Here is a 14,405-nt window from a genome sequence, read left to right as displayed (position 1 = left end):
TATAAATTAACATCTAAAAATATTTTTCAGGAAGCGCTCTCTCTGCTTGCTTTGTTTATGGATCAGTGGAACAAGACTGACTAGGAGCATACATCCAATTATCTCCAAGCCCCAGTAAAGCTTTTGCAGGCACAATCTATGATAAATATGTAACTGTTTCAAACAGATTGCAACTTAGGAAAAAGAGACATCAGCAAGGATAAAAGAGATAAAAGGGGAAAAAAAAGGAGATGGTTTATGAGCAGTTCTGTTTAAAACCAGTGCAAAGCTTTGAGTCAGGTATTTCTGAAAGAAGGCTGTCTTGTGGAAGGCAAAAGCAAGGACAACCATTGGGAAGCCTGGTGGGATCAAGAGAAGGAGGAAGGTAGGAGTTGTGAGGGCACCTACAGAGAGAAGATTATTCAAGTTTTCCATTTTTGGATTTGAAAGCCTGCTTCAAAAATCAGTCTTTCCTAACAGCTCCTTGCCAGTTACTCCCTGGGTGTCTCTGAATCACATCTGCCTCACTGAGTGACAAAAGCAGCTTGTTATTACAGCCAGCACAGTACAGCTCACCATGCTGGAAAAGTGGGAGCTGCACTCAGTGATGTCTTGTGCAGCATCAACAATTGCCACCCAAGTGCTGATTTGAGATCCATTTTATCAGAGGATAACAAGGGATGGCCAGGGAACACAGCTTGAACTCCTGGCAGCAGGCTGAGCTTGTTGACTTGACCCTGGCAGTGCTGAGAGTCAAAATCACCCACCTGCACTGCTTCCTTCCAGAGAAATGTTGGTTGGAAAAAACCCAAGCACTGTATCCAGAGCCCACACAGCTGGGATTTTGTCAATGTTAAAATCAATCAATCAAACCAGTAAGGTTATGTGTTATATAAGGGTAGTCTGTCAATATTAAAATCAATAAGGTTAAAGTGAGGTTATGTATATAGCCTTATTATACATAACAATCTTATTATAATAGCAACATAGAATATCCTGAGTGGGAAGGGACCCACAGGGATCATCCAGCCCAGCTCCTGGTCCTGCACAGACACCCCAATCCCACCCTGGGCATCCCTGGCAGTGTTGTCCAAACACTCCAGGAGCTCTGGCAGTCTTGGGGCTGTGCCCATTCCCTGGGGAGCCTGGGCAGTGTCCAGCATCCTCTGGGCTAATGAGATACCCAATGTTGTATTTACCAACAGACACAGAGGTGTAGGGTCAATGCTATCAGCATATCTGGGCACAGCTCAAAGCAGAAGAGTGCTAGGGAAGGAACAGGAGCTCTCTGCACACAGGGAATGCTGAGTTACTGAACTTGGCAATACACAAGCACTTGAGAAAGCCCAGTGATGGGAATAATGCAGACCAGATGGACACTCAGCAGCAGAGAGGAAACCTACTGCTGAATGGCTGAGGGGAGATTTTGCTGTCATACTGGAAAAGAAGTGGTGCTGGCTTGCACACCACATGCTGAAGTCATTGGTATATTTTGGGATCACTCAGATCTGCATTTTTTAAGGCCTGCATATAATGCATATAAATCAATGCCCAGCAAAGGGAGTAAAAAGACTCCAAACGATTTTATGTCCACAATCTCATATGCCTGAAAGAAGAAACTAAGGCTGGAAAAAAGAAGAGTTGTGAATGGCCTGAACTGATAAGCCAGGAAAAACAGGGAAGAAAGGCACTGACTGGCTATCAGCCCCCCAAGACATGGAGGAGTCAGCACCTCCAGGAATGAAAGCAAACAGCTCCTGGTGATAGCCAGGTACCAGAGTCCACACACAGAGGAGGAGACTTGCTGAAGATAGCTGTCACTATGATGCAAAAGTTGAGTGACAGATGAGCTAAATTACTGAAAGAGGAACAAACAAGCAACCCTCACAAGAAAACCTGTCCAGGACAGGTGCTGGGGTTGGACACACCTTGAGCACGGAGAGTGTCCATCTGCCAAAGACACTGGGCAGATGGAATCCCTCCCAGAACCACCTGTGCAACCAGGAATGCAGCCAAAGCCACCTCCCTGCAGACTTGTTAAGAAATCAGATTTCTTAGAGCTGGGCACTTCCAGTAATCCCAAAGGGAAAGCTCTAGAGAACTTAAATTTCTCCAGCTGAAATATCTGTAAGGGAAAAGATGTAGGAATAAGGCTTGGAAGAATATTTGCAGTGTATAGCTCAAACACAAGACCAAGTGTCCTGCAACAAATGTGGTTCTCCCTACCCACCACCACTGCTGAGTAGTGCCTACAGCACACATGCTGTCCTTAAAAGTTTGACTATGAAAGATAAGAAAACCAGCAATAGTCCTGTCCAGCTATGCTGGACAATCCATACATGCTTTCTGCAAGTCCAGCATGTACAAGAATGATCAGAGACCTTGTAATAATTAAGAAGCTCAACATGGATCAAAAAGATCGTTGTCAAGGGAAATGTGAGGTCTTCCCAGGAAATGCAGCATAAGTAGGAAAAAGAAACCACTGCTGGAATTTTCTGATCAAAATCAAATTCTTCTCAACCAAGAAGCTGCAAAAAGAGCAGAGAGAAGACATTCTCCAGCTGCTAGAAAGAAACCAATGGAAAGAGCCATGAAGAAATGAAAGAAAAGTGGGCAGAGAAAGGATTAGGCTGTGCAGCTGCATGGCAGGGCTCAAAATTGGCTGCACATGTAATCCCAAGACACAGAAGCTCTTAAAAGAGAGCTGACCTCAGATTAGTGGTCTGGTCTCCAGCCTCTGAAGTACATTATATGTTCCTTACTGCCACTAAACAGATATACTGGAGCTCTGCATCTAAAATGAACCACCAGAAGAGCAGGACAGTGTGGGTCATACTCACTATCCATGAATTTCTGCTGATGTTGAGGGATTTCAGTGGGCAAGAGGAGTTATGTTTAAGAAAATCACAACACACAGTAGGTTTTCCTAGTTTGGCCATATCCCAGAGCTCTTAGGCAGGATTTCAGGTGTTTGTACCCTGACCAGCAAAGCCTTTGGACTTTCCCATGGAACTCCTTCCACAAGCACAGCTGCACTGCTTATCATATTTGACTTTCCAGTAGTTTATCAGACTCAACCCAGGTTACAGCTCTTTTTTCACCACAAACAACCCATATAGCAACAACTTGAGGACACTTTCTGTCGACTCCAGAAAAAAATAATAAAATAAAAGCACTATGGCTCCATAATCACCCAACCTGCAGCTGCAGAGCTCTGTCCAAGCCATAATTGTTCCTTTAGAAGCTTGAGGAGCCCTCCCATAAACATCTAATTAGTATTCACAGCACATGCAAAGCAGAGCTGAGTTTCTTTCGAGCAGCCCCAACAGGCCTGATTTGAAGATTTCACTGTTCTTGAGGAGACCTAATTTGCATGACTTCAGACAGGTCTCTCTGAAAGCTTGTGTGAGAGGCATTGCTTCCTTAACAACCACCCCAGAGCAGGTGAAAGGGGATCAGATTTGGCCAGACTTACGTCAGCCACAGGGATGAGGGTGTCAGCAAGGTGACCAATGCGGTTCTTCCTGTACAGCCACGACATCAGCAGTATCCCCAGGGCCACATCAATCAGCAGAGACACAAAGATGTTGGCTTTCCTGCAGGCAGGGTAGAGAGAAACAGAGTTAAAGGAAGGACAGTGTTTAATGTTTCAATGACAGTTGTTGGCTTCGCTTATGTAGCACCTTTAATGTCCCAGGGACACCAGGAAAACTCACTGAAGAGGAACAATTTTGGAATCTTTTCACTTCCACTGGTGTGCTGCTCCTGTAGCCAAGCACAGGAGAGGTTTGTTCAGCCTGGAGAAGGGAAGACTGAGGGGAGACCTCCCAGCTGTTTACAGCTCTCTCCTGAGGAGCAGCTCCAATCTGTGACCAGGGACAGGACCCAAAGGAACGGCTGGAGCTGTGCCAGGGGAGGTTTAGGTTGGATATCAGGGAAAGGTTCTTCCTCCACATGGTGCTGGGCACTGCCCAGGCTCCCCAGGGAATGGGCATGGCCCTAAGGCTGCCAGAGCTCCAGGAGTGCTTGGACAACACTGCCAGGGATGCCCAGGGTGGGATTGTTGGGGTGTCTGTGCAGGGCCAGGAGCTGGGCTGGATAATCCCTGTGGGTCCCTTCCCACTCAGGATATTCTGTGATTCCATGATTCTAAACTCAGAGCCACTCAGAGCCTGCCACATCACAAAACCTTTCTTAGTAGGGAGCAAAGAGGGGATTGAAGCTACAAAGAGGAATGTTAGACAGAAAGGTATATACACACTCAGGGGGGATTTACCAATTACCAGTACCAAGGGCAGCAGCACTTGACCCGTCCATACTGAGATCAGATGGCTTTCCCAGACAAGGCAATAAATAGTGGTTGGGTTCATACACAAACCCAGAAGGGCTGCTGGGCTGCCCCTTCCTCACTAGAGTTCCTGAATGGAATTCCATGACGTGAGTTATTCAGGAATCAGACAGAACAATCACAGTTACTTTTGGCCTTCAAATCTGTTAATCTATTTTAAGTGTTCCCTGGGAGTCTATTACTGCAGGATCAGAGAATCACACAGAACAAGACTGGCTGTGGAAGAGCTGTAGGGCATCCAATATCTGTCTCAGATCTCTGCTCTGTTCCTCTCGCTGTGCTGCATGTTTGCTTTTTCTCTTACACTTTGTTACTGTTCTAACAGTGTAAGTGGAGTCTCTGGTCTGCAGTTTCTGCACAAAAAGCTTTCCCAAAAGAGTGGGTGAAAGAGGGGAGCATTTAAACCTTTCTGCTCTTATGGAAAATGCCACTGAACACTGATGGATGGCCGTGGTTGACAGCAGCACACGTGAAAGCAATGAGCCTGTGGGAGTAGTGACAGCAAAGCACACACACATGGGTGCAGTACAAGCTTTTGGGGTGCAATATCCCAGTTGCCTTGCCTGAGCTAGGGAAAAAGGCAGGTACCTGGCAAAAGGCATGATTAACACATAAAAATACAAATATATATGCATATGAATACAGTGCAGAGTAAAGATATGCAAACTAGCAGGGAGTAGAGGAACATGATAGGGTGCAGTGAGGACCTAGTACTGTCCAGGCATGGGACACATGGTTTGGGCTCCCCAGAGGAGACAGGAATAGAGCCAAGACACACCTAACTTTACATGTACTCCATACCTCATCAGCTGATTTTGGTTTTGAGCCTTCTTGTTGCTGCTGATGACCTGGAGGTGCTGCAGGCGATGTCCCAGCTGCTCACAGGTTGAGAGTTTGCTCCACAAGAAAGACAAAGGCCAAAACTTCAGCACCCTGCAGAAACACATGGGAATGTCTCCTCTTGCCTTTGCCATGTAGCAGGCAGGCCAGCGTCCAACATCCATGTAAAACAGTCAGCGTGAAGTTAAGGCTGGGCAACCAGAGCTGGTGATTAGATGTTAATGACTCTCTGAAAGGTTAAAAGAATTAAGGCAGCCTTGCCAGACCAAGACATGCAGACAACCCAAGCTCTCATTTGCACTCTGTCAAACCATGTCTCAGTCTTCCAAGGAAGCCACAAGGCAATCCTGATCCCAACCTCTGCTTTTGGATATATCACTGGGCTTGCACAATGCTCCAATCTCCAGGAGAGCAGAGTCAAGTTGTGCTCAGTGCAACAATTCAACATGGTGTAACTGCTGCACAAACCCCAGTGTTACTCACCACAGATCATGGAATGGGTTGGGTTGGAAGGGACCTTAAAGTTCATCTCATTCCACCCCCCTGCCATGGACAGGGACACCTCCCACTGTCCCAGGCTGCTCCAAGCCCTGTCCAGCCTGGCCTTGAGCACTGCCAGGGATCCAGGGGCAGCCCCAGCTGCTCTGGGCACCCTGTGCCAGGCCTGCCCACCCTGCCAGGGAACAATCCCTAATTTCCAATATCCCATCCATCCCTGCCCTCTGGCAGTGGGAAGCCATTCCCTGTGTCCTGTCCCTCCATCTCTTGTCCCCAGTCCCTCCCAGTACCTCTCCCTCTCCAGTCCCCAGTCCCTCTCCCTCCCTCACAATCTCCTGGAGCCCCTTTAGGCACTGGAAAGGACTCTAAGGTCCCCCCAGAGCCTCCAGCTCTCCCAGGCTGGCTCCAGAGCAGAGGTGATTACAAGTCTCTGTGTGGCGTGAGCCTGGTTTAACAAACAGCTGTGCCCTCCATGCACTTTATGTCCCTTCCCCCCTGCTTTTCTTTTTTCTTCCACTTGATCCTTCTCTTCTTTTTTTTTTCTTTATTACTTCCAAATTCTTTTTTCAGGGTCTTCACTTCTACCTTCTCTCCACTGCCTTGCAGTGACCAGCATTATGTAGATAACCAACTTTTAGCATTTAATTAGTTTTCAAAAGTTAACATCCACATTAGGCCTGTAGGGGAGGAAACAGTCACAAGGTTCTTTTCTTATGACTCAGAAGAAAAGTACAAAATGATGCTCAATTATTTTGGGGAGTTACTTTTATTACCACACAACCTATAAAGTAAGGACAGTTGGTGATTTGTGCAGGCTGAAGTGACACAGCACTGGGAGCAGGCTGGTCACAGAAACCACGGCAACACATGGCACCACGTTTGGTTTGGGGGATAAATTCTGATGTGGACATAATTTGGTGTACAGGAGTACACCAGACAGTGCAGTTGTTGCACTATTTTCACAGTGTTTTACTGGTTTTTGTTACAGGTCCAGGAATCCATGGTCACTTTTAGTCACTTCATCTACTCTCCTGTGCTGCTTTGGCATGGTTTTTCAGGTATACATTCATTTCACACAATACCATTATTCCTTGTATCCTGCTTCACTCTGGAAATTGCACAGCTGCTTGGATCATTACTGAGCAGGGCCTGGAGCTGGATGTCCCTGCAAACTGTGCGTGCCTTCCACGGATTTCACCCGGAGCGTGCCAGCCCGTGCCCAGCAGCAGATACCCCCACGACTGGCCAGGATGGGCACACTGGGGTGCCCACTGCTATTCATACAATTCACACAATCACAAAGGTACAGTTCCTCCAAACCATGCTCAGTTCCCTGGGGCTGCTGTCCCTTTTCTCCCCACACCCTCCTGAGCCCTTTGAACCCCACTTTGTGCATCATTTGTCAGCTGAAGGACCAGAATGTTGAAGTCCCCCTCTTCCCCCTCCCTTCCCATTCAAATTTCAGACACATTGGGTTTGAAACGCAGTGTACTGTGAATCATTCTTAATTTGAGGTCTCCAAGTTACTCAGCTCTGCGCTACAGCCTCCCACCTTGGAGACAAATGAATGCACTATTCCTCAGCTGACTTGTCAGGAGGAGGGAGCTGAGGCGGTGGAGAAAAGAGCACCGTGCAGGGGAGGGAGAGGGGGTGACTGCTCTGGCCACTGATCACACACACCTGGGCTCACAGATTCACCAAGACACCAGAGCAGATGAGTTTTCCCTTCCAATTATGCCCCAGCTCAGTGGTTACAAACTCTGGTGTGGCAAAACTTGACTAGAGCAGAGAATTGCATTTGAAATGTAAAGAAGGGGAAGGAGGAACGCTCTACCTGTGGGATTATGCACAGATGGCTGAAGGTGAAGAATTATGGGTCAAACACCAGCTGCCAGACCGTGTCAGCTCAGGCAGAAAGCAGCAGCTCTGGGGCCTGTGCTACACTACCCACTCACTGGGTGATAGTCCCATCCTCTCTCTCAGCAGTGCGTGTCTCTCACCATCCATGGCTGCTCCTCAAGCTGGAGGCAGCCAGCCACTGGCTCACCCCCAGTCTGACACCCCCAGCCAAGAGAAAGGACAGGCTGCTGTTGTCTGCCTGAGGAATGTCTTGCACAAATGGGAATGATTCCCAAAGCAGCCTCATGCCCAGAGCACCAAAACATTGTGCAGCCTGCAATGGTCCAGCTCCTCAACTGGACACCATGGGGCCAAAAACACATCACAGGAATGTCCCTGTCTGTGCTACAACTGACTCTCTTTTCACTCACCACCACATGCACAACCTCTATTCCACTCACATAGTTTCACATACATACACATACTTATTGAAATAAAAATACAAACATACTGCAAAAAGCTCAATAGAGCAGCTGCAAGATGTGCTATGGGAACTCTCCTCTCTGTGAGGACTGGGGAAGAAAGCAAAAAAATATTCCTTGCGTGGTCTCCTACCCCTTTGCACATTGACTGTGCATTGCCAGAAATACTCCCACTTGTTTACAACACAGTATATAGAACCATTTTCAGGACTTCAATGGAAAACTAACCAGATAAAAAACCCCAACAAAAATCTAGTGATGTTGTGTCATTGCATTATCTAAGCAGCAGGAGATCTTTGGGGTATTTCCAAACATATGGAATTTTTGCAATAAATTAACATAGCCTCCATGAGTAAGTCTTGATTTTCCAATTCAGTTTTTTCCCAAGAGTGAGAGGGGAATTTTCAGATATCGGATGAAAAGCAATCTTTCCGAATCTGGATCACATGCAAATATTAAGCTCCATTAACCAGAACTCCTGCGTGTTTTCTTGCTCCTTGCTAGAAACTGCAGGAGCAGTGCCTCCTTTGGATGAGGAATTGGAGGAGTTTTTATATAAACAGACTTTTTTAAAAACGAGCACATGGAATTTATTGCCTCAAGACTAAAACCTCCTAACGTCCCCAAGAGCAGAGACCTTCAGGGATAATGGGAATGCTGCCCCCAAGTTCCTCTGAAGCAGAATCGCAATGGCCACCCCTTAGCACACGGTGGTGCTGAAGAAATGCCTTAATTCAGGATGTGCGGGACTTGAGAACAAGGGGTGAGCTTGGAGGGATGGCAGTGACTCACTCCCTGAGATTTCCAGCACTGCTGCCCTGCTTCTCCTGTGCAAATACAGAACAGAGGCATATCCAAAAATCCCCAAACCTCCTCAGCCTGAGAGGACATTGCTGATCTCTTTCTTTAGCCTTTCAAAGCTGACTATCCCTTAACATCACAAAAATAGATACAAGTCCTGTGACCTGAAGGAGAAAAAAGCCCAGTAAATCTTATTTTATGGGATGTCCTGTCCCAGCATGGGGAGGAGGGGACTGGAAGGACACCTGCATGTGACATCTTGAACTCTCCCTGCCTCGAGTATGTTGGCATGAAGGAGGTTGTACCACACATCATGTGGTGCAAAATGGAACCAAATTCCTTCAAATGACTTAGAAGGTCAAGCAGGAGACTTGTTATAAAGCCAGGTACTAATCTCTGTTCTCCAAGACTGATGTTTTAAAACAAGTAGGAGATAAGTAAATATAAAGTTGATACTGTGGGTGAATAAAACAAAGGAGAGAGAAAGCTCTACCTCCCAAGGCTAAGGACAGGCTCTTCAGTGTTGGTTTATGCACAGCAAGCCTTGCATTCTGCCTGCTGCCAGGTACATCTGGCTGCTGCTCTACCTCAAAACATCCATCCTGGCCCTAGGAAAAGCTGAAGTCAGAATTCCTGAGAAGCTGGGCCCAACCTGCCACTGAGCTTGAGCTCCCAACTTATGGTTAGACTGCAGACTGAGACTGGATGCCAGCAAGGCTTGAGCTTAACCTGACTCCAAGCCTGGCCTGAATCCTGGCACCAGTTGAGGTGGGACCAAGTGAGACCAGAAAAGAATCATCCTGTCTGTTGGTGATGGAACACAGACAGAAAAAGGACCTTTTGAGCTGACTCCAAATCTTCTGCCCAACCACAAAGTTGTGACTTAATCACCATTAAGAACCAGTAACACACAGTATCTACAGAGCAGTCCCAGGACACAGGGGTCCTTGATGATATCAGGTTTGAATCTCAATCTCTTCCAATAATCCAAAACTGGACAGTTTTTCCTTTGTGTACCAGACTGTGTAACCCAACTGCTCAGAAAATTTTTGCATGGGAAGAGTTTTACTGTAATTCTTTTACAACTGTATCAAACAATTGGAAACCTGTTAAATACCTCCATTCCTTTAGGCTGTACTTAAAAAGATTTATCCATGAATATAGTAGTAGCTGTTATCAAAATTTCATCAATTACAGTGTCTTCTTGCAGCTTAGAACCAGAACTCCACTCTCCTCTCTGTCACAACCTCTCCAGGCAGCTGCAGTGGTGGAATCACCATCCCTGCAAGTATTTAAAAAACATGTGGCACTTGGAAACATGGGGTATTTTGGTGGCCTTGGCAGTGCTGGCTTAATGGTTGGACTTGATGATCTTAGAGGGCCTTTCCAAGGTAAATGATTCCATGATTTTACGTTTCTTCCCTGCAAATCTGCTCAGAATTAGCTTTCAGTCCAAGCACTTGCCACGTATTACATTTGGAGCATCCTATTCAAGCTCACAGTTGTGAGAACAGGATTTCACCAAGGATTCAGGCTGAGCAGTAATCCCTCTAAACTTCTGTAAAGTGCCAAGGTTGCAGCACCACAGTCTCTTGGAGAGAGGACAGATTTAGAAACAGTATTTGCTGATGTTTCACAGCTGCAGAGGGAGTCACAGCAAACAGGGAGGAGGGAGTCCCCAGCTATGGAGTCTAAGGACAGCCTCATGTCATTCTGTCAGCCATAGAATGACAGAATGTTTCAGCTGTGATGAAACTGAAGCAGGGCTGAACTATCCCTGCTGCAAATGGGGAAGACATTCACGCCTCCCCAGAAAACCTCCCAGCTCCATGAAGAGCTCTGAGGGAGCCTTTGGCCTTGTGTTTTCCTGTTGGAGCTCCACTCCAACAGGACCTCTTGCAGCAGCCTGTTTCCAACAGAACAATTTTGTATCACATTTCTGATTGGGGTTGAGCAGCAGTCGTGCAATGCCTAAACAAGAATTACAATTCCAGGCAAAACAAGCTGGGTGCTGTCACGTCACCTACCTGCTCCTGCAGATCCCAGAGAGCAGTGAGAGCAGGAATGTCAGCAGCATGCAGGCAGGCACAGAGGCCTGCTTCAGCAGCTCCACGATGATGCTGGCCTCCACCCCGTCCGACTGCCAGTGGGTCAGCTTGATGGGCCCCTCGTCGTACCTGTCTGTCATGAACAGGACCTGGCTCCTGGCCACCGTGTCAAAGATGGCCGAGAGCTTTGAGGCATCCTCTGCCCTCTGGCCAGCTGTGTCCAAAGGGGGGTGCAGATGGGAAAGCATGACCTTGCGCTGGTCATAGTACACCAAGATGATTTCTTCCTCCTGAGGGTTCTTAGAGTGTTTCTGAAGGATAGAACAGCTCCAGAATTTGCTGTCTCCCTCTTTGCTTATCTGGATCCATGGCTCATGGCAGAATATGGTCCCAAGGTCTTCCAAGAACTCACTGAGACTCTCCTCTTTCTCCTGTTTGCTATTGCTCCATGAGCCAAGCACAGAAACACTGACTTTAGTCACACGCTGAACTTCCCCAAGGTACTGCTTCACCTGGACAGGGATGAAGGGGAAGTGCACCACAGCAAGGATGACAGCAGAGTTCTGCTCGGAGATCCAGCGGCCGATCAAAATGCCGCTGTCCGCCGAGGAGCAGCACGATGGAAAGAACACCTTCAGTACCATGGCAGTGACCCTGCAGGGACATACACCTGCCAATAAACACAAAAATTCAACTTGAGGATGGTGAGTAAATGCAAGAAAAATCTGAGCTGGCCAAAGCCACCAGAGAGGAGAACTAAGCGTGTTTGAAAACACTAAGCCCAACCACATGAAGAATACCATCAGTGACAGCCAACAGCCATACACATATTCAGGAGGCTCCTGATGATCTGCAGTCTTTGAAGTGAGGGAAGGTGAGCCTGGAGTTTCCCAGTAAAGCCCTTCTCCCAGTCCTGGAAAGGTCTTTCATAGTGGTACACAGATAAGCACAGCCCATGAAACCAGCCAAGACCTGGCATTCACCCAGCCTTAGACTTTGGATCCCATATTGCATGTGCTGGAGCACCTCCTAGAGAAGGGACTATATCATAGCTCACCATGGTACCTCTGGGGAGTATTTCCTGCTGCTACCAACAATCAAACACTGGTTCATGCTATTCAGTCTCCTTTACCACCTTACAACCCAGACCTCTGCAGCAAAGTCACAGAGCAACCTTGATCCCATCACTCAGCTCCTCTTGCCTCACTCCTCTCATCTGGAAACTGAGACGATAATTTTGTCAGAAGGGACTACAGCGATTAATTGAAGTAGTTTTAATTCATTAGATTCAACAGCCTAAAAAATGAGAAGCACCTCTACTTTAGTGCTCTTTATCTTTAGTGCTTTTCTCCTCATCATTAAAAACACATCTCAGTGGCCTTGGGAGGCTTTTCCAGAAAGGAGCTTTGAGGCAGTTGACAGTGTCTCTTTAAATAAGGTGGAGGTTTCTAACAGGACTGTAATTGCAGTAAGGAGGGCGCTGGCGCAGAACAGGCAGCATCCGGCGCCCGCTGTCCTTTCCTGTCCTTCAGTGCTGTGTGAGGGATGTGGAACTCCACAGGGCCCCGAGGCTGCTCCTCTGCAAGGACCAGTCAGTTGGAAAGGGAACACAGAGAGCATTTACAGCATGGAGAGAGGATGCGCAGCGGGAAGGGCCTGGTGGCTTTTTCCTCTCCCTTAAGAGAGGAGAGGTGAGCCAGTAAAGCTCAGAACCTGGGAATTTCCTACAGCACAGAGGGATGGAGGAGCAGTTATAGGGAGTGATTAACCTCTGGGATTAATCACTCACAGTAGGGTAATCTGGGGAGTTGTGGACTCCCCATCCCTGGAAGTGTCCAAGGCCAGGTTGGACGGGGCTTGGAGCACCCTGGGACAGTGGAAAGTGTCCCTGCCCATGGCAGGGGTGGAACGAGACGGTCTGTAAGGTCCTCTCCATGTCAAACCATTCTATGATCTATGATTCTTCTGAGATCCTGCTTCCTCACAGACTCCAGGTCTCTGAGTTTATCCCTCGGGTCAAAGAGGGAGAAATGAAGTCCCTCTGTGGCCTCCAGATCTTGCTGGGGGTCGGAGGATCTCTGGAGCAGCAAGAGCCAGTGCTGGGTGCATTCAGGACCTGCAAACACTGTGCTTCCAGCACCACACTGCCAACAAAATCCCTCAGGAGAGGGAAGTCTCAGGATATACTTTGCAGTTTTGCAGTAAAAGGGAATATTCAGTCCAAGGAAAAATAGCAAAGACAGCCCCATGATGTTTTTCCCATCTAAAAGGGAGAGCTGTTGTAAATATTGCTAGAAGAGATTCTTAGTGTCTATGCATGGCTGTCCTTAAAGGTCTGTCCATCCACTGGACATTTCAGAGAGGAATTGTCAACTGTCTCTTCATACACACACTTATTTTTCACTGAGATTGTTTTTAAAGATAGCCACAATCCTCTGGGAAAACTTCTCATGGAGCACAAACACTTGCCATCCTTATTGTCTCTAGTTTGTGAATTCCTCCTCTTACATCTTCCCCAACTTTTAAAGTTAATAGTTTTATGCATGCAACTCCTCTGGCTATAGCTCAGGTCAAATGATCTGCCCTTTGGCTGCTTGAGACACGGCAGAGAAGATTCTAATATGATTTTCAGGCTGTACAAAATATCTGTACAAAATTTGGTAGCTGAAAACCCGGCTGATCAACTATTGTTATGTTAATGTTCTCATATTCCCAAATCCATGACTTGTCATGCATCCACCTCATTCTTTTCAACAGACTGTAATATCAAATGTCATCACAGTCAACTGCTTCACTGCTGCTAATTTTAACAGAAAAATCTTACCAATGCTCATGCAGTCCCTGTTCATCAAGTGCCTAAAATCTTTGAGATCCACCTATTTCTGCGGAAAACATCCACCTTTCCCTGAGAGCACCTGCAATGATCTCAGGTCACCAAAACAAACAAAATAAACACCACCTAAAATGTGTTAATGCAACATGAATACAGCACCCCATGGCTGACTAATTCCAGAACTTTTGTTAGAAAAGCAAAGGTGAACGGTGGGATGTGGCCACAGTCTCACCCCAGAGGCTGCCCTGTGGCCACAGGGTGCCAGGGGGGACTGCTCCCATAACAGACCCACACCTGCGCATCCCACGATCCTTGCAGGGGGATAAGGGCCAGGATCTAAAGAATCATAGAACCATGGAATTGTAAAAGTTGGGAAAGCCCTCTAAGACCACCAAGTCCAGCCATTCCCCCAGCACCACCACCACTAAACCATGCCCTCAAGTGCCACATGCACACGGTTTTTTGAACACTTCCAGGGCTGGCATTCCACCACTGCCCTGGGCAGCCTGTGACAGTGCCTGAGCATGCTTTGCGTGAAGAAATTTGCCCATCTATCCTATCTATATACAAATTAAACCTCTCCTGGCACAACTTAAAGCCATTTCCCCTTGTCCTGTCCCTATTCCCTGGAGCACAGCCCGACCCCCCCGGCTGTCCCCTCCTGTCAGGAGTTGTGCAGAGCCACAAGGTGCCCCTGAGCCTCCTTTTCTCCAGGCTGAGCCCCTTCCCAGCTTCCT

The 14,405-nt window shown here is 47.4% G+C and overlaps 1 protein-coding gene across 5 annotated transcripts in view; it reads right to left on the bottom strand.

Moving 5' to 3' along the window:
* Positions 1-14,405, bottom strand: part of PIGQ (phosphatidylinositol glycan anchor biosynthesis class Q) — a 37,502-nt gene that overhangs the window by 22,856 nt on the left and 241 nt on the right. Inside the window, exons 1-4 of one of the 5 annotated variants that reach the window (XM_036392408.2) lie at positions 13,660-14,374; positions 10,815-11,758; positions 5,129-5,260; positions 3,455-3,575 (exon numbers count right to left, since the gene is read on the bottom strand). In XM_036392408.2, the coding sequence (XP_036248301.1) occupies positions 3,455-3,575; positions 5,129-5,260; positions 10,815-11,638 (1,077 nt within the window). In that variant the 5' untranslated portion in view covers positions 11,639-11,758; positions 13,660-14,374. Of the gene's footprint in view, positions 1-3,454; positions 3,576-5,128; positions 5,261-10,814; positions 11,798-13,659; positions 14,375-14,405 lie in introns of those variants that run through there. The other 4 variants (XM_036392409.2, XM_036392410.2, XM_036392406.2 and 1 more) reach the window with 4 other exon arrangements.

Source organism: Molothrus ater, chromosome 16 (genome assembly GCF_012460135.2).
Source record: "Molothrus ater isolate BHLD 08-10-18 breed brown headed cowbird chromosome 16, BPBGC_Mater_1.1, whole genome shotgun sequence".
NCBI classification, from domain to species: domain Eukaryota; kingdom Metazoa; phylum Chordata; class Aves; order Passeriformes; family Icteridae; genus Molothrus; species Molothrus ater.
The sequence above is the reverse complement of the archived record's forward strand: the minus strand, read 5'-3'. Positions and strand labels throughout refer to the sequence as shown.